Raw genomic sequence first — 22,359 nt, 5'->3', positions numbered from 1 at the left:
CTCTCTCTTTGTATGTCATGTTAACACTCTATGGGACTGACACACTGTATGGGGTTGACATAAGCCTGGCTACCCCTCTCCTTCCCTACTTTCATCACCCTGACCTCTCCCCCAAGCTTTGAAACTCTGTACTGTACTCTGTGCTACTGATATTAGAAAGAAGGAAAAATAAAGTAAGAATGTCACTGCAGCCAAAGATCACGTTCCCTTTAAGACAGCTAACCCTAGAATAGAATTCCCTGTGGTCTCGGAGATTCAAGCTGTAATCAGCAAAAATACGCAATGTTGTATCGCCCTATTCTGCTTTAGGCAGTCATGAAACACTTACCCCCAACCCTACTCTACCCACAAATTATTCAAATCAAATACCTGCATTTATTAAGTATCAAAGAATACACATCTCTTACCCTGTGGCTCCAGCAAAAATCAAAACCAGAAATGTCACCACAATCTGAACCAGAGGGGGAAAAAATACCAAAAAGGGAACAGCCACCTTTATTTTTTTTTCCTTTTTCTTTCTTTTTCTCTATTTTTTTTTTACAGACTGGGGCCATTTCTGTAGCTAAGGGTAATAGTCACAGAAGCATAACAAGGATTAACTGGACAGGGAAATTCCATTAGGGGATTCTGGGAGGGACAACAACTGAGACCTGGCTCGGTAAAGATGATCCCAATTCCCTTACTTCACAAGACTTCAATAGCATGAAGGTGGTGCCTTATAATGTGCTAAAGACACAGCAGGATAAATTCCTGCTGAAATAAATGAACAGGAAAATGGGGCCCCAGACACTGTCATTGTCATTCTTGGCTCAACTGCCTAATGCGATACCACCCCCTCCCCCAATGGTCTGTGGCTCCCTCGCTTTTCTCTTCTCGACTGCCTATAACTCACCTTCTATGTCTCCCCTTATTACAACCAGGTTGAGTCTCTAGTTGTCTCTAAGTCACAAGATTAATCTAATAAACCAATCCATACTAAAGGAAGAAGACTCTAAAAAAGTCCTCCCAACTCTCCAGAAAGGAACCTAAAAAGTTATCTCACCAAACTAGTACATATTTCGGATTCTCTCCACCTCCCCTTCACCCCCTCCACAAGGTCCTTGAATGATATTTAAGACTGAACTCTAGTATCAAGGAAGCCACCAGCACATCAGGCATTTACAGGACAGAGGCTAGAACCAGCCTCTGAACCAGGAAGGTCCACCACTGGCACACATTGGTAAGGTGAACCTGCACAAATCATTGAACACCTTAGGATTCTAGACAACTTTCTAAAATCAAAAGCTACAGAGGCAAAAAAAAATAAAAATAAAAATAAATAAATAAAAAAGCTACAGAGGCAGCACTGGCCCTGGAGTCAGGAGGATCTGAATTCAAATATGGCCTCAGACACTTGACACTTACTAGCTGTGTGACCTTGGGCAAATCACTTAACCTCAATTGCCTTGCCAAAAAAAAAAAAAAACACAGAGGTGCCAAGCTACATTGGTAGAGAGTTTCCTAATCTGGGAGCTCCCGCTGCCAATGAAATCACAGGCCCAGTCATTATCCCTACTTTGTCTATCAGCCAGGTCATGCAGTAACTTAAATTTCACCTATAAAACACAAACAACTGCATTAAGCCCTAAGGAGTAAAGGCACCTAGGGGAGGAGAAACATCATGTGGGGTTGTTAGTGCAACACACACAAAGAGGGAAACAGGCAGCCTAAGCCCAGCCCCAGCCCCAGTACCATCCAGCTGCATTCTTGACCCTAAGGAAATCACTTACTCTGTCTTTCCCAATAACATGGCTACTTAAGGCATGCTAACAGTAGTGACACTGGGCTCCTTGCTATTCTTCACCCAAGGCACTCCATCTCCTAATTCCAGGCATTTTCACTGGCTGTCCCCATGCCTGGATGGCTCTCTCTCCTCCCCTTGATGCTTTGGCTTTCCTGGCTTCCTTCAAGTACTGGCTAAAGTTCCACCTTCTGCAAGAAGCCTTTCCTGACCCTCCCCCTCTCAATTCTAGTGCCCTCTGTCTGTTGGTGATTTCTAATTATCCTGTATTTAGCTTGTTCGTACAAAGTTGTTTACATGTTGTCTCCCTTATTAGACTGTGAGTTCCTTACAGGCAGGGACTGTCTTTTGTCTTTTTTCGTATCTCCATTGGTACCTAGAGGTTGGCAGACATTTAATGAATGCTTGTTAACTGACTGACTAATACAAATCTCTGAACCTCAGTTTCCTCATCTGTGAGACAGATAATATATACATGAACTACCTTACAGAGGTACTGTGAGGATCAAATGAAATAGCACATGTAAAGGGCTTTGTAAAATTTAAAGTACCATTATAAAAGATGAGCTCTTGATAGCTAACCCAATGGTGGCTGTAACTACAGATAGTAGTTTCAAGTCAAAAAAAAGGAGGGAAGGGAACCACAGAAAGATAGTACAGGAAGATATTAAGGGGCAGATGGTCTTTTACAGTGTCCTTCAATTCCGTCTACACATAGGAATGACACAGATTATAAGTCATAGTAAATCCTATTATACTGCCTACCACTTACCTTCAACTGTGTACAGGCAAATAGAGACTGTTTTCATGAAGCTAATAGGATGGAGAGGTAAAAGAGCTGAGATATCATCTACTCCAACTCTCTTGTTTCAAAGGGGAGGAAACTGAGGCTCCAAATGGGAAAATAACTTGCCATAGAAAATCCAGGTAATAAGTAGCAGAGCCTAAATAAGGTCCTCAACTTAGAAGCAAATGCACTTCCCAGTACACCAATAATTTCAAACAACAAATGAGCATTTAGTAGACGCTTACAAGAGAAGCAGGAACACACTCCCTCTACGCCTCTGCTGAGAATCAACAGAGAAAGGCTTCTCATCACTCCTTTGCCCCTAGACATTTATGAGCATAGTCAATGCGCAGCTTGCCACTGAAGCATGAGAGGTCTAACTAGCATGCAGGGAGTTGACACATTCACAACACAGAATAAAAAAGGCAATGTCATTTCCTCTTGATGCCCCAAAAACTTCCCTCCCCAAACTGGACTTTCCCCTCTAAACTCTAAAATACTAGAGTGAGAAAGAAACCCACTGAAAAAGTGAGAAAGGCAAATTTGTCATGCTTGAGATAAGACAAACAAATCAATAAAAGGAAACACTACTTCACACAAGTTACAAAATTAGGTTATTTATCTTAAGACTAAGAAATAGAAATTAATTCAGACAAGACTTGGAGTGACAAAACTTGGTGGCAGGGCTATGAGGAAACAGAATGACTGTTAACTGTTACTGTGACTGTTAATTATAGGAAACTGTTACATGAGTGGTGTACTATCTACTGGCAAAAACCTTTTGGAGGGCAATATAAAAAGCCTATTAATAAAGAGAGCTCAACTTTAAGGCTTCCAAAGTGTTTTACATGCACTGTCATGTGATCTTAAGAATAACCAGGTATTATGATAAATACTATACACTCCATTTTACAGCTGATGAAGCCCAGGTTCTGAAGGTTAAGGAGCCCACCCGTGAACAAACAGCTAAGTGTAGGAGGCAGGATCTGAATCTAAACTCTCTCCCAACTCCAAGTCCAATGCTCTTTTTATGACAGTATTCTAACTCTCCAATAAATAGTAAGGCTTACAAAACTCATCACAGATGCCACTGTTGGTACTGTATCTTTAAGATGTTTTAAAAGAACTAAAGGACCTACCAACATGAAAATATATACGCCTGCTTTATTTCGTAAGAGTGAAAAACATTTCCAACCATAGGTAAATGGCCAAATACATGACATATTAATATCATGGAGACCTACTGGGATATTTAAAACATGACGATTTAGAAAAACACACAGAAAAAGTTGTAGAAATAATAATAATAGCTAGCATTTATGTAATTTTAGGTTTGCAAAGTGTTTTACAAATGTCAGCTCATTTGATCCTTAACAATTTTGAGAAGTAGGTGCTATTACTAAACCCATTTTATAGAAGAGGAAACTGAAGCACAGAGAGGTTAAATGACTTGCCTGGAGTCACACGCTGACGGTATCTGAGGCTAGATTTGAACTCAGATCTTTCTGACTCCAGATGTAGTACTCTACCTACTGTACTATCTAGCTTCCTTAAAAACAAGGATAGTAGAATTAGAGCATACACACATTGACCATTATACCATACCAAACAACAACAACAAAAAAAAAGTCCTAGATAGGGCAATCAAACTTTGTAAGTATATAGATAGAAATGAAATCAGAATGGGAAATCCACACAAAAAAATGCTATTTATTATTTTGTTTAAAAGCCTATACTGTATTTTAGACAAAATGGAAATCTTTCAGATTTTACCATTTTATTTGGGGTTGGATCCTATTTTCTGCTTGTTTATACTTGTTAATAAATACTAAGTTTATGATTTTTAACAATATAAAAACAAAAAGTATTTGGACAGATTTATAAATGGTAGGTCCATGAAGAGCTTACTAACACAAACTGAGACCCAGCTACATTAAGTCTAGCTTTAAGGAAGACAACCAAGCCTTGCCATCTCTGAAACACTGATGGCAGCCTAATACTGAGCATAATAAAGAGGGGTCACAGGTTCCAATGTACCCCTAAATTCTCCTGATTGAGAGAAAAATACAAAGGGCAGCATCTCCTAGATACACTGGATCAAGAACTGATACTGGGCGGACTTAGGGTCAGAAAACCCGGAGTTAACATCTTACTCCAGACACTTACTAGCTGTGTGACTCTGAGAAACTCACTTAGTATCTCTCAGACTGTTTCCCCATCTGTAAAAGGAGGATAACTATAGCACCTACCTCTCAGGATTGTTTGTGAGAATCAAATAAGAATATGTGTAAAGCACTTTTTAAATGCGAGCTATTATTATTGCTATGATTACTTCCTTAAGGAAGTAACCCTATTAGGACCCAACAAAGTAAAAAGCCCAGCACAGCAAAAGAGATGGAGGCAGACAACAACCTAAAACAGTCAGGGATCTTCTTCAACAGAGAATAACAGACAGGTCATGAGTCAGAAAGGCAGAGTATTAACCACTGCCAAGCACCATAAACCAGAGTAATTTAAAAGATAGTTCTGATTTGTGTACAGGCCTGCTAGTCACACACACACACACACCATACACTAGTCCTTTTAGCTCCAAATCCTTGAAGGCAAAAAGCTAAGTCAATTTTTCATCTTTATACCACCAACACTGAGCACCATACCTTGGTAAAGAGTTCTCAACAAGCACTAAACGCTCATTAAACTGAACTGAACTGAAACCATGCCCATCCACAACAGGACCATTAATATTTTCATGTCATTTTCATGACATTTCCAAATCATGATGCCTATGCTCAGGCCATCCCACTTACCCCCTTCCCACCAGAACCTTGGACTCTATCAATGAGATGCTGTGTTCTGGTAAGTGAACTTTCGTCTCATCTTACCTGAAACCAGGCTTCTCTATCATTTCCTGGCCATTTCTAAAGCATTCCCCTGCTATACCACCTCCCGCTCCTTTCTAGCTTCTCTATGTGTTATCTACTCCAATCAGTATGTAAACTTCTGAAGGGAAGTTCTTGATTGCTTGTATTATTTATAACCCCAGTACACCTTAGCACAGTTCTCACCACATCATTTATCATTCACTCATCCACTCAATAAATAATTATCAAATGCCTACTATGTAATACTCTGCCAGACACCTAGGAAAAATATATAAACAAATAAGAAACAGACTCTGTCATCAAAAAGCTTGTGATATAGTTTATAAGAGCAGTATTCCTTTTGACCAAAGATTTAGAACTCAAAAAAATCTTAGAAATCATCCAATACAACCCCTTGTTTTCACAGATAACAAAATTGAGACTCAATTTTTCTTACTACTACTTGCCTTCTGAAAAATCTTGTTAAGAGGTAAACAGGAGAATTTGTCTTTCTTCCTTTCCCTCCCCCATCTCACCCTAACTCTCAAACTCCATTTTCATTCTCTTCCCCAATCTCTCTTTGGCACCTGAAGTTAGGCAAGAAAGCACAAAAGTCTGCTAGTATCAGAATAGGAACTAATCCCAGGTTACAGACAGCAAAGGATAAAGTGAGGAGGACCTAACCTCTAATAGGAACACCAGCTGAATTGCAGGTTGAGAGTACTAGTTGAGCAGCTGTGCACCTTTTGGTCCCACTGGAAACTGACATGCATGAAACTGAAAAGTCCTTTCCTTGAAAGCTGCTGAAGGCAAAGGCCCCTGTTCATGATTCTATATCCCTCCTATCATGGTGCCATGCAAGCTGATGCTTCTCCAACTGAATAGTTATAGTTATATGCATAAGGATATATTCCACTGCTGACCATGCTACTAGTTACTCCCTGCTGCAGTAATCAACAATTTAGTTTGAAATGGCACTTTTTTAAAACAATTCATGCATAGTCAATGACATTCCATCTGAGCAAAAAAAACAGCAGTAACAAACAAGAACATATTATATGAATTATGACTGAAAGAACCAGGAATGTTTATCCTGGGAAAAAAAAGGCAGAAGAGCTCACCACACATCACAGAACTGCAGAAAAGATTGGTATCTTCAACTAGTCAAAGAACTATACTCTGAAAGAGGTGTTAAACAATCTACCTGGCTCCAAAAGGCATAAAGAAGACCAAGAGATTTAAGTTACAGGGATATAGATTTCAAAAGAATTTTAAATTTGAGAAGAATTTTAAATAATCCAAGATGTCCAAAACTGGAATGGGCTATCTTATGAGGAAATGAGTTCCCCATTACACAGAAGGTGTTCAAGTGGAAAGTAGATGTCAGGGTTGCTACAAAGAAGATTCCCATATTGGCTGGAAGGTCAGAGCAGATAATTTGGAAAGTCCCTTCTAACTCTTAAGCTCCTCTAATTCCATCATAACTCTAAAATCTAAAATTCATTCCCATGTCACTTCAGATTTACTCAACTCTTAGGCTGAATGAGGCTTGGTCTAAGGCAGAAAACCACCCCGTAGCTCTGTAGAAACAAAAACTACATATTAGTCCTAATTAGCAGACAGCAAAAATAATAAACAGGCTATTACCACCTCCTGCTACCCACCTCAGGCTATTTCCCTTCTTATTACTAAGGGCCTAGAGGAAAAGGGAAGCAAAACTAAGCTAGTCAGATTGGCTACTTGTTAATTTTGATTTTTTAAAAAAGACTGTGAAAGAGGTCACTCTGCACATAGTAGTCATTCAAAAAATATCAGTTGTATATGATGAATTTATCTAAATACATAATGCCTGTCTCTCATGAGTAGAAGAAATCAAGATGTAGGATTTAAGGATATCTCTTATAAAAACATTTTGACCATCTTACTCACATTATCTTTAGCATGTCCCCATGATTAAGATGTTAAGGATTTTGTACTCATTCAGCATGACCCTTTAGATCTGAATGCAAATTTAATCCATTATGTTTTACAGAACACATAAAACTAAACATTTTTCTTCATCTCTTGAGCCGTGCAAGCATAAGCATTTAGTAAATGTACTGAATTAAAAAACAATTTTTTTTTTGAGAATGGATCTCTCTATCATGCCAAGGTTGGAAGTACAGTGGCCTCTCATAGGCCTAATCCCAATATGGATTGGCCACAGAACATTTAACTGGATCTGTTTTTCTTCCCCAGAGTGTTTTGCTTCTCCTTAGGCAGCCTTACAGCTCAAGGGCTCACCATATTGGTGACTTGGTGAAAACAGCCAATTGATTGTAGCACTTCTAAAGAACAGAACACAGGCAATCTACCAACCTTAGCCTCCCTAGCAGCAGGGACATCAGACACTCACTACCACCCCCAGCCTGAATTGAAAATTAAATTACAGTAGTCAATTCGGTAATTTGGCTTATAATATTGTGATAGTTTCTACCGAAGGTAAGGTTCTTCAAATATTCCTGTTCAGAAATGATGTGATACTAACCAAAACGAACCAGAGAATGCCACCAAGATTCCTCAATGAAATAACAACTCGAGAAAATGAGAAACTTCCCTACTGGCATGACCAAATGGATAAAAATCAACTCAATTCAACAAACATTTACTAAATACCTACAGTGTTCAAGGCAATATGCTACACACTAAGGAAATAAAGTTAAAAAATGAAATATTCTTCACCCTCAAGAAATTTACATGATGGGGGAAAAGATGAGTGAAGTGGCAGAATACCACATGTTCACAAATGAGTAAACAGAAAATACATACATTATATTCAGGAGGAAGAGAGTACTGACAACGGGATGAGAGAGTCAGTAAAAGCCTAGAGTAGGAGGCAGCACCCAAGCTTAGTCCCAAAAGAAGCTAAGTGGAAGGGATAAGGCTTCACATTCCAAGAATGGAGAGAGAGGGAGGGAGAGAGAGGGAGGGGGAGAGAGAGAGAGGGAAAGGGAGAGGGAGAGAGTGAGTAGGGGGCCAAGGTGTGGCAAAGAACAGCCTATTCAAAGGGACTGAGATGAGAACTGGAATGTTATTATATATCAGGAACAACAAAGAAGCCAGTTTAGCTGCAATATACAGGGCATGATGGTAAAATAAGTTTGGAAAGGCAAACTGGAGCCAGATTGTGAAGAACTTCACCAGACTAATTTTTATTTTTTTTCCTAGTTAAAACAAAGAACTCCTGAAGACTCCTGAGGTGAATAGGAAAGTGATCTGACCCACACCCTAGGAAGATTATCTTGGTCGTTATATGATAGCTGAATTGGATAGGGAAGAGACTGAAAGTGGGAAGACCAATGAAAATCCCATTGCCTAGATTATGACATGCAGTTACACTGATAAATTGTCAAATTAACATATATATGGCAGGTGCTGTAGATGGATAATGAGCTGGGGGCCAGATCTGAGTGAGAGATCAGAATGAATTAGAATATCATTTATGCTTTTGTATCCCCAGAGCCTAGAACATATTAGTCAGTTAATAAATGTTTACTGATTGAGTGGAAATCAGGTGGTACTTTGTACTGATTCTAAACTGTTTGCTACTGCAAAAGCCCATCTCTTTAACACCAGTATCCTTCTGATGAATCTATATGGCCATGAACCAGGAACTCGATGATCTTGGAAGAATTTAAGTTACAAATAATGAGAACAGAAATGGCTGGATATAACTTCTGTGCAAGAAATGGCATACAAGATATCATTAAAGATATGTATGCCCAGAAAATGTGGATGACAGGAGCTCATTCAGAAAAATGAGGGACAGATTGCACAGTATTTTGGTAACCCTGGGATATGAAAAGAATCAGAAGAAAACCTGGATTGAGATGGGTGAGTCTTCACCCATGTGAAAACATGCACAAAAATAACACCAGATGAATAGGCATGGAAGGATTGTAATCTACAATGATGGAGGGAGAAGCAACACACAGAAAATCATGGATATATAGTACTGTGGTTCCCTTTCATGCACATTAAATGCCTTTGATGTACAGTGCACAGTGTAGGTACGTATTCCATCCCATAGTATATATCTCATGTCATGAGGAATCCTATACTGTATCTAAATAGCTGCCACATTTCATGACAAAAATTCCAGGTCAATTTTTTTTTAGAAATATGTGCTTTTTTCAATGTTAAGCATTTTTCTCAACAGTTCTTAATTAGCTTCACTCAACAGTCGATTCTCATCATCATGGAAAGATATAGGCATTAACAGGATAAAATCTCTGACACACAAGTTTCTCTGTTTCACTAAACTACACCAAGAAGTTTAATGAAAGAGAAATTCCTGGCATTCTTTATTAAGCCTTTGTCTTCATACACATTTTAAAAGATTACTTCCTATCTTTTACATTTTCCACATTCTGCCAGAATGCATACTTGCTTACTTCATTCTTACCAGATATAAAATTGCCTGTCCAGTGAGACTTATTAAGTTAAAACAGTGTTGACAATGCCCTTGCCTCTTAATGTCTAAGCCATTAGCGAAGAGAATGATGGGAATTTCAGGCCAGGTAGAAAAATGACAGGATTTTAATTGGAAAGAACTTCAAAGGTCATCAGTGCAACCACTAACCCAATCCTTCATCCTGCCTACAACATCTCTGAAAAGGGGTCACTAGTCACTAAGTGACAGAGACCTCACTATCTTCTGGATAGCTCCAATTGTTAGAACTTGTCCACAGGCTGAAGAGAAATCAGCTACCCTGAACCTTCCACCCATTATTCCTAGTTCTGCCTTCCAGGGCCAACCAAAATTAAGTTTAGTTCCTAGTTCCTATTCTACAAGCCAGCCCTGCAACTACTGGAAGAAAGTGATTATGTATCCTTCCCTGCATGTCCCCTCCCCCAACCTAAGTCTCTACTTACTCCAGGCTAATATCCCCAATTCCCTTCAACAAATCTCATTTCCATTCATGAGGAAGATGTTTGAGTCTCCCCACAATTTTGATTGCCTTCCTTTGGATGTGTTCTTACTTGCCAATGTACCTTCTAAAATACATCTCCCAGAGTGATAACTGACACCTCATATGTAGTCTTACAAGGTCAAGGTACGATAGGACTCCCTTTTCATTCACTGGGTACTCTATTCTAAGATCGAAGTAGGTCTTCTAGCTACCACCTTCCACTGTTGATTTATAAATCCACATTAACTGTTTTCCAGCTATATCTCTCCTATTATGTACTTTGAAAGCTGTTTTGAAACCCAATTACAGAATTTTATGTTGATCCCTATTAAATTCCTCATTTGCTTCAGAGCCCTTTTATTAGTCCTCTGGTTGAGATTTTCTTTCTTTTTTTTGGAGGTAAGGGGGCCCCAATTCTGTTATCAAATACATGAGTTATTTCTCCTAGTATAATATCATCTTCAAATCAAATAAGCATGCTATCTACCCCTTCTCACCTGGCTTCACTACTTAGTGACTTCTCCACCTTTTCCAAGCCTCTGAGAGCTCTAATTAGGATAATCTCATCATTCTGTTAAAATCAGACTGAAGTGTAGAGTTGCAAATGCCAAATCCTCCATTTAAGGAGAGAGCTCAGCTCAAGACTTCTCATTTCTCACCCAGCTGAATGAATTTGAGACTTCTCTGACTTCTTCACATGCCCCTTGCGTACCTTCCTTGACCCTCCTCCCCCTTCCTTTTCTGCTTCCTTTTATGTGTTGTCTTCCCCAGTTAGACTGTAAGCTCCTTGAGGACAGAGACTGTACCTAAAGTACAGTCCCAAACAAGCCTCCAACTATCCACCTTGTAGAAGAATGTTATGAGAGACTGTCAGATCCCTTGCTGAAGGAAATCCAGAGGCCTGGCCTTGTATATAGTTCCTTGCTGTGAGTAATTATCTTTAGCACCAGCCCTGAAAAACAAAAGATGGTACCTAAAGCATGTTAGATACACAGCAGGATCTAAAGTTCCCATCCTGATTTCAGTGCCTTCCATGTCCTAACCTGAGAAGGAAAAAAAAATTAAGATCATTCTGATTCCCTTAATCCAAGCAAATTTGATTCTATGAACTTCAGCAAGTGGTTGTTCAGTCCTGTCCAATTCTTTGTGACCTCATTTGGAGTTTTCTTGGCAAAGATACTGGAATGGTTTGCCAGTGCCTTCTCCAGCTCATTTTGCAGTTGAGGAAACTGACACAAAGAGGGTTAAGTGACTTGCCCAGAGTCACACAGCAAGTAAGTGTCTGAAACTGGATTTGAACTCAGGTCTTCCCGACTTCAAGCCCAATGCTCTATCCGCTAAGCCACCTAGTTGCCTCTATTTCAGCAAGTACATTGATACAATTTCTAATCTGATAGAGATAATGTGAAGTAGCGGAAAGAACAGTGGAATTAGAGTTCAAAAGAAACTTCAGTCCCAGTTTTGCCAACAACTAGCTGGGTAACCTCAGATAAGTCACTGTACTTCTTGGCAATGTCATTTCCTTCATCTGTTTAAAAAAAAGGGAGGGGGGCATTTGATTAGATGACCTCTGGTCCTTTTCAGTTCCAACGTTCCATGAGTCTATTCCAAATCTTATGTGGAAGCCACTCCTTTTGTCTTTGTCTCAAAATTTTCCAGAAGGAGATACTAAATTTCCTTCAGTGATCTGGGGCTGTGCCTGCTAGTGTTACTCCTTATGATTGTCCTCACCCCAGCACATTTATTTCCCTCCCCTGAAAAAAAAAACCCACACTGTTCTGAGCTACTTACATTTCATAACTTCTAATAGTCATGAGTACAGCAGCTCACTTCAGTGTGCTGGGGCTGCTAAACAAGCAAGTAAAACATTGGCTTCTAGTTTGGAAAGCCCCCCACCCCCCACCCCATCCCCAGATAAAACCCCAGCTCCACACTAGCTCATAAATTCCAAATCCCAACCACAAACTATTCGTTATGACAGGCCAACAAAGAATTCACAACTGGAATCCAGAAGGTAAAAAATGCAGATGCAAAAAAGAAAAAAAAATCAGAAGTGAAAATTCTACTTGTTGTCACTATGTATTCCTGACCCACTTACACAGGATACAAAGAGATTTAAAGGGAAAGTTACAAGAATCATCATCTCAGGCCTAGGCTCTTTCAACCAATGAGATGCGGCAGGAAGAATAAATCAGGGCCCATCAGGAAATGGCTGGGGAGAAGGGTTGGTGGCCTACAAGGTGCCTTCTTCCTACATTAAGTAAGCAGTGATCAAGAATAATAGTGACAAAGATGAAGAAAAAGAGGGAAGTTGAGGGAATGAAATAAATACCACAGGGCAGAGAGGGTTAAGCGAATCGGGAATGCCAACCTCAGAATGCTGATACAATATTACAGTCTGGGCTCGTCTAAGTTAGCAGTCCAAAGCTCAGGAGCAAAGAGAAGCTCTATAAAACACACTAAGAGAACTTGGAAAATGAAAAATAGATAATTCCAAGTTTCTCAAACCATAAAAAAAGATGATATGCCACTTGATTGGAAAAGGAACTCATATCCCTTTCCCCCTCCCCCAGAAGTGGCCAAAAGTTCCAAGTCCTAAGAATAAATAAACAACACAAGCAGTGTTCATGAAATTTCCAAATGCCTCACTTCACAAAGTATACGCCAACTCTATTTTGCTAACCACACAAAAATTTTCCTTATATTTCAGAGACAGTAACATAGACCTAACATCAAAATTAAAAATTAAAACACTCTACTGTGTTCTGATCTACTCAAGATATTTATCATGTCTTTTCCCTTTCTGCATGGGGAGGGGGCTGTGGGGGTTGGGTAGGGGCAAGAAGAAGGATTATAAATATGTTGGTTCACAATCTCCCTGTAAGAAATAAAAAACTATAAATTTTATAATTCTGCAGAAAAACCTCCAACCTCTTGCAATTTGCAATTTGATAGGACAGCTTAGGGAAGATACATTTTCTAAGTCTGTTCCAGTCCAGTTGTGGGGAGGCAAAGGAGCAGAAGTCACTTAAGTACTATGATCTCTCAAATATCCATTAATATATGCATATATATCAAATACTATAAATTTCTGAAACTTTAAACCAGTTCCCAATGATCTCCCTTCCCACTAAGCTCAGACCATAACACTCACAAACAGAATTTATTCTTCAACCTAACCTAGCAAAATACTATTCTTCACCACAAACCCATGCAAATAGTATGTACTCTTTTTGAAGTTCAAGTTATCCCTTTGCTCAAAATCAACAGTGTGAATGGGGCAGCTGCATGCAATTGTATTTTAACCCTCTCATTTCCTATGGTGATGCAAAATAGGCAGGTGTTCTCTCTTAGAAGGGATCCTTACTTCATTCACTTCAGGTCCTTTATCACAAGTGGGACAAAGCAGAAAGCAGAGTTGGAAAAGTTAAAGTGACTAACAACTCTATTAGTGGCTGCAGAAAAACTTATCTAAAGGAAAATGACAGTACCGCCTAATCAGCCAGGCTCCTATACAGGCATTTGCAATTTGGAAAGAAGTGAAGAGAAAGCACGCTCATATAACAGCATGTCCCTGTTTATCTCAGTGACCTGAAGGACAGAACAGTAAAGCAATTGAATGAATGGCAACAGTGTTTAATAAAAGGGCCATTAAAGAAGGTTGTGTTAAGTCAAAAGACTGACAACTTATAAAGGACAAAATAGAACTATTGCCCTTAGGATTTAAACAAAAACTTGTTAATTGACATTTTTCCATTCATTTTTATGATTCACCAACTAATGGCGATATGATTCTAGATGCATTTTGGGGAGCATCTGCAACTGGGAGCAGAGGCTCCAGTCAAAATCTAAGCACAGTAAGTGGAATGCAAGCACCCATAGATGCTCCATTATGGGAACTCTTTCTTAAAATTCAGAACTGTGCTCTTTAAAGAAACCACTACCTCTTAACCTGGCTTAAAGTAAATTTCAAAGACTCGCCAGAGCAGCCTGTCCCTAATATACCTGTCCACAGAGGCACAAGCTTACCGATATTAACGATGTGTTAACCATTATAAGCCTAAAACAGGGAAAGAGATCCCCAAACCTCAAAGAAGCAAACCACAGCAATAAACCACGCAGTGAAAATGTAAACTTTTCTCCCATCTTTCATGTAATGCCACTTTTCCACTACTTAAATAGCTTTGGGGGAGAGGGGGCCCGCGGGGAGGATGGAGAGGGGTTAACTGTGGCAAATGTGAAATCCCACTGAACTCCAAGCAAAACGTCCCTGTAGACATAGTCTTGCCTCCCTACGTTGCGGTCTTGACTCATTCATTTCATTCAAACTCAACAATCCGACTCAACAAACATTCATTAATCGCCTACTGCGTGCCCTTCGCTGTGTGCCAAGAGCTAGGGGAAGGATTTCATTTTATAGGAAGTCACCTTGCAGTTGTTACTGGCCACCCAACCCCTCCTCTCCCCCATCATCCCCTTCCTGAAGGGCTCCGAGAAGAGAAGCGGATCTGCACATACCCACCCTGCCTCCCTTCTCAAGTCAGGCCATTTTCCAGTGTTGGCAGCAACCACCACGAAGGCGAAATATTCTATATTACTGTGCTCTGAGGTCCTTTTAGGCTTGCTTATCTTTATACACAAAATAAAATGATATTTAAAAGCAAGTCAAGGTTGGAATCTAGCTGCACAGACACCTAACTCATGCAACACTTTAGAAGGTGGCAAGGGAAACAGAAAATATATTAATAGTACAGTAGAGCCAGTCACTGAGTTTCTTCTGCTTATTCTTTTGGCATTTTTCAGTATGCTTTCTCTCTCCCTCCTCAAACCCATTAATGCCTCCCTAACAAGTTGAACATCAGTGCGTGGCATTATAACCTAGATCTCATCTCCCACTTGCTGAGTGAAGAAGCCTGAGTGCCAGTCCTCTCCTCCTTCTGTTCCTGGGCCCCTGGGCCCTTAGGTGTTGACACACAGGACGGCCACCCGAAGGCCTGCCCTCTCGCCTGGAAGCCCCCCTTCATCTACGATTAGAACTCTCGCACTCATTCCAGGGTTGCATTTTTTTTTAATTTTCCACCGAAGGATGCTGGCTTCTTTTGGGGTCCTAATCCACTCCCCCCTCCCACCTTCTGGCCCCTAGGAAAAATTGTCCCAGCTCCAAAACAGCCCCCTGCAAGCAAATGCAAGCTTCAACCTCCCGCCTGCCTCCTGCCCCGGACTCCTAAGTTTGCATCCAGAAGCAAACGCACCGGGAGGGTCCGCAGTTAAAAAGTGGTGGGCACCTGGTCTGGGAGGGGAGGGGATGGACAAGGGAGGAGTCGTTACCTCTTCTAGCAGCGTGACTGTGTTCCTGCAGTTGTGCAGCCGGGTGGTGAAGCTGGAAGTGGTGGGCGAGTTGTAGTCCTCGGTGGTCTCGGCGATGAACTCGGACACTGAGATCTGGTCCGGCATCCTGCCCGGGAGGCGAAACACAAGCGGAGGTTGGGGAGATGAGTAACAATGAAGCCGCCCGGAGACTCGTAGAGGCGGCTCATGAACACCCCCAGCGGAGAACCGAACCCGTCCGTCCGAGAGAGCCCCGCGCCTGCGGCGGGCTCCCGCTGCTGCCTCTCACCCAACCCCGGCGCGGCCGCCTGCTGCCCTCTACCCTGGCCGGGGGCTGCTGCTGGGGCTGCTGGGGCTGCTGGGGCCGCGGACGCTGGCGCTAGCTCCGGGGAGGCTCGCACTCAGTGGACGCTCCGGGCAATCCGGCTCCCAGCCGAGCAAAGCTGGGGAGGCTGGTGGGGCGAGGTAAGTGAGGTAGGTGCAGCCAAGGAGGGAGGATCAAACCAGCCACCAAAGGAAAATGGGGAGAGAAACAGAAAAAGAAAAGAAAGGACCCCTTCAAACTCCGTGCGGAGCCGCGGCGGCAGGAGGAGGGGGGGACCTGACCCGCCTCTCTCGGCTCATCCCGGCGGCGGCTTCTCTGCAGCAGCTCGCACCCGGCGCGCAGAGGAGGCAGCGGGGGGAGGGGATGCAGGCTAAGAGGGCGGCCTGCCCCTGGGGTCAGCGGGCAGGGGAGTCCTGCTTGGGGAACCGGGGAGGGCGGGAGATGTCAGCGAAGTTCTCCCTCTCTCTTTCCAGGGCAGCCCCGAGACTCTTGACAGTCGAGAGCTGACTGAGCACACTCTTCTAAAGCGCTCTCCCGCAACAGTCACGGGGACAAACAAGGAAGTGCTCTGCGCAGGCGCCAGAACCCTCGCTCGCCTTGGCTTTCCCTCCCTCCCCCGCGCCGCCCCCCTTCCTCTCCATCCTCGCCACGACCTCCCCCCCGCCCCCCACCATACCTTCCCCTCCCTCTCCACCCCACACCACCCCCTCCGTTTGCCATCCCCCAATCCCCTTCTCTCTGCCCAAGGCTTCGCAGCACCCTGGTCCACTATCCCCACCCCATGACTTATTACCCCTGCCCTGTAGTCCCTACCCCGCGGACTTGGGCTCGCGCCTCCAAATCTTACCCCCGGGACCGAACGCGCTGCCTCGCTCCCGGGGATTCTCCCGGGGGAGGCGCGAGGCTAGGTTTAAGGGGCGAGTGGACAGCAGAGAGCAGGCCAGCTCCAGACAAAACCCTACGTAGCCCTCCAGTCCCCCGTCCCCCCGCCCCTCCCTCCCCACTACCCATATGAGTTTGTGGGTAATGTTCGCGCGGCCCAGGGGGCTGGGGCTGAGGGAAAGATTACTTCATCCTCTAATGGTTGCATTTTCATGAGCGTTTTCTAAAGGGGAGCTGAAAAGTTAAACACCGAGAAATGTATATGCAGAAAGGGGAGGCGTCAGAGGCGCCTGCAATTATGAAAGGCCGTGTTTAGTTTAAAGGGGGCGAAAAGTGGAGGGGGGCGCTTGTCTTGTGTAATGAATGATGAGATGTCACTAATGCGCTGTGTGGTTGGTCCTCATTCCACGCAAAGCTCCCTTCCTACTCGCCCCGGTCGCCGCCTTCCATACTCCCTCCCCCCACCCCATCCCTTTTTTCTGGGTGCACACTCTGCGCTGGTGGATTTGTTTTTAGCATATTTTACCGGATCTCTAAATGCTAAATGCAAACCAAAGAAGATTCACTATTTTTACATCCTCCTGTTTGCAGTGGAAGTAAAAAGAAAGAGGGTCAGAGAGTAGGGAAAAAGGCATCTCCTGGAGTAGAAGTAGTGAACAAAATTAAACAGATGCAAGGCAGATTTCTTTGGAAAAGGAACCAACGGACTGCTCATTTCTCTGCCACTGCAGATGGCTATTTTTTTAATAACTAGCTAAATCGACTTAGTCCTAGGGAACCATTTACTTTCTCCGTATTGATTGCTGATAAAACTGGATAAAATTAGATTAGTTGTACTAGTTCACCTAAATAAATGCTTAAGATTTGTCCATCTACCACTGTGGCCAAATGTCAGGACAGAGTATGGTATTTAAATTGTAGGAGGAGCTTGGCATTGTTTAGGCAGACTGCCACCCTGCAAAGTACAGATCAGTGGCCTGTTAGCTAAGTACCTGGATGTACCCCAATTTTTCTAATCAGCTAGAGATCTATCTCAAGGACAAGCCTTTAGGTTTGGGGGAAATGACTATTTTTGCCATGCAATTAAACTCTTCTTACTAGGGTAGAATCAAAGATTCATGGAATAGCGACAGTTTTAGAGTTGGCAGAGATCTTGGGAGGTTATCTAATCCTAGTCTATGTGACCCTAGGCAGGTCACTTTAAGCCTCGAGTTCTCCATCTGCGAAATGGGGATTATAATATGTTCACAACCTATTTTACAGGGTGGTCATCAGGAAAATGCTTCAAACCCTTAAAGTGCTACATAAATGAGTTGTCATTACTTCTTAATAATAACTCAAATTTATCAAAAAATGATAAAGCTAGCACTTTCCTCACAACAGCCCTGCAAAGGAGGTAGTACAAATTGTATCATCACCCTTGTATAGATGAAGAAACTGAGGCTGTAAAAGGTTAAGCCATTTGCCCATGATAATGTTTAGAAAGTACCTAATTCAGGATTTGAACCCATCACTGGACACAGAGTTTTATGCTGTAGCTCAGGGGTTCTTCACTTGGGATCCACAGTCCCCCCCCCCCAGGAGAAAAGGTCCATAAACTTGGTTTTTAAAAAAAATAATAATATGTTGCTATTTCAATATAATTGCTTTCTTATTAATCCTATGCATTTTATTTTATTCATTTAAAAGCACGATTCTGAGAGGAGAGGTCCACAGGTTTCACCAAATTGTCAAAGAGGTCTATGAAACCAAAAAGAAAAAAAAAAGATTAAAACCTTCTGCTCTATCTACCTACCTACCTTAGAGTACCTCTCAATGCCTGCTACAACTACATAAGTGGTCATCTAACTTCTGACTCATAAATTAGAAGCTTTAGAGGGACTTTATTAGGGACTTTAGAGTTCATCTAAATCCAACCCTTTCATTTTACAGAAAAGGACACTGAAGCCCAGTGAAGTCATAGAATCATAAATTTAAGGCTGTAGTAACCTCAGAGGTTATCTGATCCAATGCCTTTCTATTTCAGAAGAGGTAACTAAGGCCCAGAGAAGTTAACAGGACTTGCCCAAGGTCAAGGTCATGTAAATAATAGGTGGCAGAGCCAAGTCCTTTCACTCTAAATCAGGTCCCCACAATCTGTTGCCTGTGGGCGCTTACAGCTCTTGGGCAGCTTACGGCTTGCCAAAAGGCCAACGAGAAATGTAGAGGAAAACGTCTTTTGTATGTGGAGGTCCGGCAGCAAGCAGCCCTAAGCAGCCTTGGGGCCGAAAGTTCTGCAGGCCTGCTCTAAATGCACTCACATCCATTGCACTAGATTGGTTAAAATGACCTAACAAGATCACAGAGGGAATAAGCAGTTAAGTCAGAATGCAAATCCAGGTCCTTCTGACACCAGATCCAGTGGTTTTGTCACCATGCCACTGCCCCTGATCTAGGGAACTCTACCTCAGTGTGACAACCCATTCTTTTCTTGGATAGGAAGTTCCTCTTTATATGGAAAAGATAACTGCTTCTCTGTAACTGTCCTCCTTTGGTCCTAGCTCTCCCTCTCTGCTGCTAACCAGAGTAACTCTAATCCAGGGAAAGGGACCCTGTGGCCTTTAGGGCCTCAAGTGAAGCCCTCTGACTGAATACCTTGTGAAGTTTGCATTCACTCAAAGCGCTGAACTTGAGGATCTAGAGGGCCACAGTTTCCCCATCCCTGTGACATTCTAATCCTTCTTCCACAACAAGGTATTTATTTTAATATGTAGTTATTTTAATAATGAAAAAATATCTAAAGTATCAATTAAGTACACGTTTAATAAAGGTGAGAATTTTCTTCAACTAGCCAAAAAGAAGATTTTTTAAGGGACATACAAAAATAAAGACTTTCCTCCAGTGACACTGAAAATTGAGCATTTCTCCACTTGGGAAAATAACCTTGTAAGCTAATCTAGACAAGATCTCCAACACAGCCTTTTTTCCCTCATTGGGCCCCAAATAATAATTTAATATTCAGCTACAGTAACTCTGTAGCAATCAGCTAAGATGTGTAAGAGAGAATGTGATTTTCTATATGAATGAAGGTGAAAGCAAGAATCCTTAAAATATTAAGCAAAATAAAGTAGGCCTTTTATAAAGTCTAAATTATTTGGGAAATTGGCCTCCAAATACAAAGAACTGGATTCAGGCCTAGCTCTGCCATTTATTAATTACATCTAAAAATAGCTCTTACAGGATAGGTAAGTGACACAGTGGCTGGAGAGCTGGACCTGGAATCAGGAAGACCTGAGTTCAAATCTGATTTCAGACACTTACTGGCTGTGTGACCCTGGGCAAATCACTTTAACCCTGTTTGCCTCAGGTTCCTCACTTGTAAAATGAGCTAGAGAAGGAAATGGCAAACTGCTTCACAAAGAAAACCCCAAATGGGGTCACAAAGTCAGAAAGAAACAATATTTCTTAGTCTCAGTTTCTGCCTTATGTATTATATGAGATGTTTGGACTGTATAGTGATGACATTTCTATAGGGTATAAAGGTTACAGGTATTACAAGCATTATCATTCCTATTTTATAGAGGCTCAGAGAATATAATACTAGCTAACATTTACCTAGTAGTTACTATGTGCCAGGTACTTGCCAATTATTATCTCATCTGATCCTCACAACAACCTTGGGGGGTAGCTGCTATTACTATCCCCATTATGTTATTGTTTTTTAATCACGTCTAACTCATTGTGACCCTATTTGGGAATCTTCTTGGCAAAGATACTGGAGTGGTTTGCCATTGCTTTTTCTAGCTCATTTTACAGATGAGGAAATTGAAGCAAACAGGGTTAAGTGACTTATGCAGGATCACACAGCTAGTAAGTGCCTGAGACTAAATTTGAACTCAGAAAGATGAGTCTTCTTGACTCCAAGCCTGGTACTCTATCCAATGAGCCAAATACTTGGCCTTCTCTTACAAATGAGGCAAACAGAGGTTAAAGTGATTTGCCCAGGATCACATCAATGTCAGGGCTGAGATTTGAATTTCCTTACTACAAAACAAATTCTTCCTGCTCTAAAATTCTGAGTCTATAATTCCATATATAGTACATTTCACTTTACCTATATAGACGCAGGCTATTATAGCAAGTGAAGATTAAGAAGGCTGTTACATCAAATGAACTATATTGGCAAAGAATTGTATTTTTTCCCCTAATCTCTCTTTTATAGAATTCAGGAGAGCATAAACCTCTGTGATCAACTGCTGTTTCAGTTTGCAGATTATGTTATATATCTGTCCCTCCCCCAGCCTTAGCTTGCCAAGAAAGGAATATCTGAACAATGAGACACTGTGCCGTGGTAAACATATACCTCTTCTAACTTGGTTTGAAATTAAACTTTCAAAAGGTTCTCACCTTGACTAACCATTTCCAAAGGTCCTTAGCCATAATCCTCTTGCAGTTTGGAACCACAACCTAGTCTAAATCATTTTCATTCCACATTCTCCAAAATGCCCTTAAAGTGAACCATAATTTCTGTAAATGGACATACTGCTATATACATTTTCAAAACACACAAAACTACCATTTAGAGGCAAGTGGCACAGTACAGACTTGTGATGCTGGCTATGTGATCATAGATAAGTTGCTTAACTTCTGTGAAGCTCCATTTCCTTCTCTGGAATATAGTAATAATAATATCCGTAGAACCTACCTCATAACATTGTTTTAAGGCTCAAATGAGCTGATGTATACAAAGTAATTTTAAACCTTAAAGCATTATATGAATGCTAGTTATTATTACATGTAGAAAGGACTTCCTTTCCAAAGTCTGTGATCATGTTTCTTTGCCAAGAAAATGGAAAATATGTAAAATAATCATCACTGCTGTTGTCATCATAAAATATAGATAGAAAAATAGATATCTATGTATGTATACATGTGTATATGTGTCATGTGATGCATTGTAACCTGACTCTAACATAGTAATGTCATTTTAGTCCTCTTCGAGAATGAAGGAGAACAACTAAAAACCTAATATGTGAGTGTGTGTATATATATATATATATATATGTATATATATATATATATGTATATATATATATATATGGGGGTGGTACATATATGTGTGTGCGTATTCATGTGTTTGTGTTTGTGTATATATTTCTAGCACCAACATGCACATCTGGCCTATATCAAGCTAATAGTCCATTACTGAACATACCTGGTTAAATGAGGTATTACTAATGATAATGTCATATTCTTACATGAGCATGACATTACTGACCCTCTGTCAACAGGCCATTTTATTGTTGTTCAGGCATGTCCAACCCTTCATGACCCCATGGACCATAGCACACCAGGCTCTTCTATTCTCTACTATCCCTTCAAGTCTGTCCAAGTTCATGTTCATTGTTTCCATGATACTATCTATCCATCTCATCCTTTGCTGTCTATACCTAGTTATTTTTTTC

At 41.4% G+C, this 22,359-nt stretch overlaps 1 protein-coding gene across 1 annotated transcript in view; it reads right to left on the bottom strand.

The window, feature by feature from the left end:
• Positions 1–22,359, bottom strand: part of ASAP1 (ArfGAP with SH3 domain, ankyrin repeat and PH domain 1) — a 478,196-nt gene that overhangs the window by 365,544 nt on the left and 90,293 nt on the right. Inside the window, exon 3 of the mRNA XM_036755612.1 lies at positions 15,709–15,835. Coding sequence (XP_036611507.1) covers positions 15,709–15,835 — 127 coding nt within the window. The remainder of the gene's footprint in view (positions 1–15,708; positions 15,836–22,359) is intronic.

The sequence above is a fragment of the Trichosurus vulpecula genome, chromosome 1, assembly GCF_011100635.1.
Source record: "Trichosurus vulpecula isolate mTriVul1 chromosome 1, mTriVul1.pri, whole genome shotgun sequence".
NCBI lineage: Eukaryota > Metazoa > Chordata > Mammalia > Diprotodontia > Phalangeridae > Trichosurus > Trichosurus vulpecula.
The sequence above is the reverse complement of the archived record's forward strand: the minus strand, read 5'-3'. Positions and strand labels throughout refer to the sequence as shown.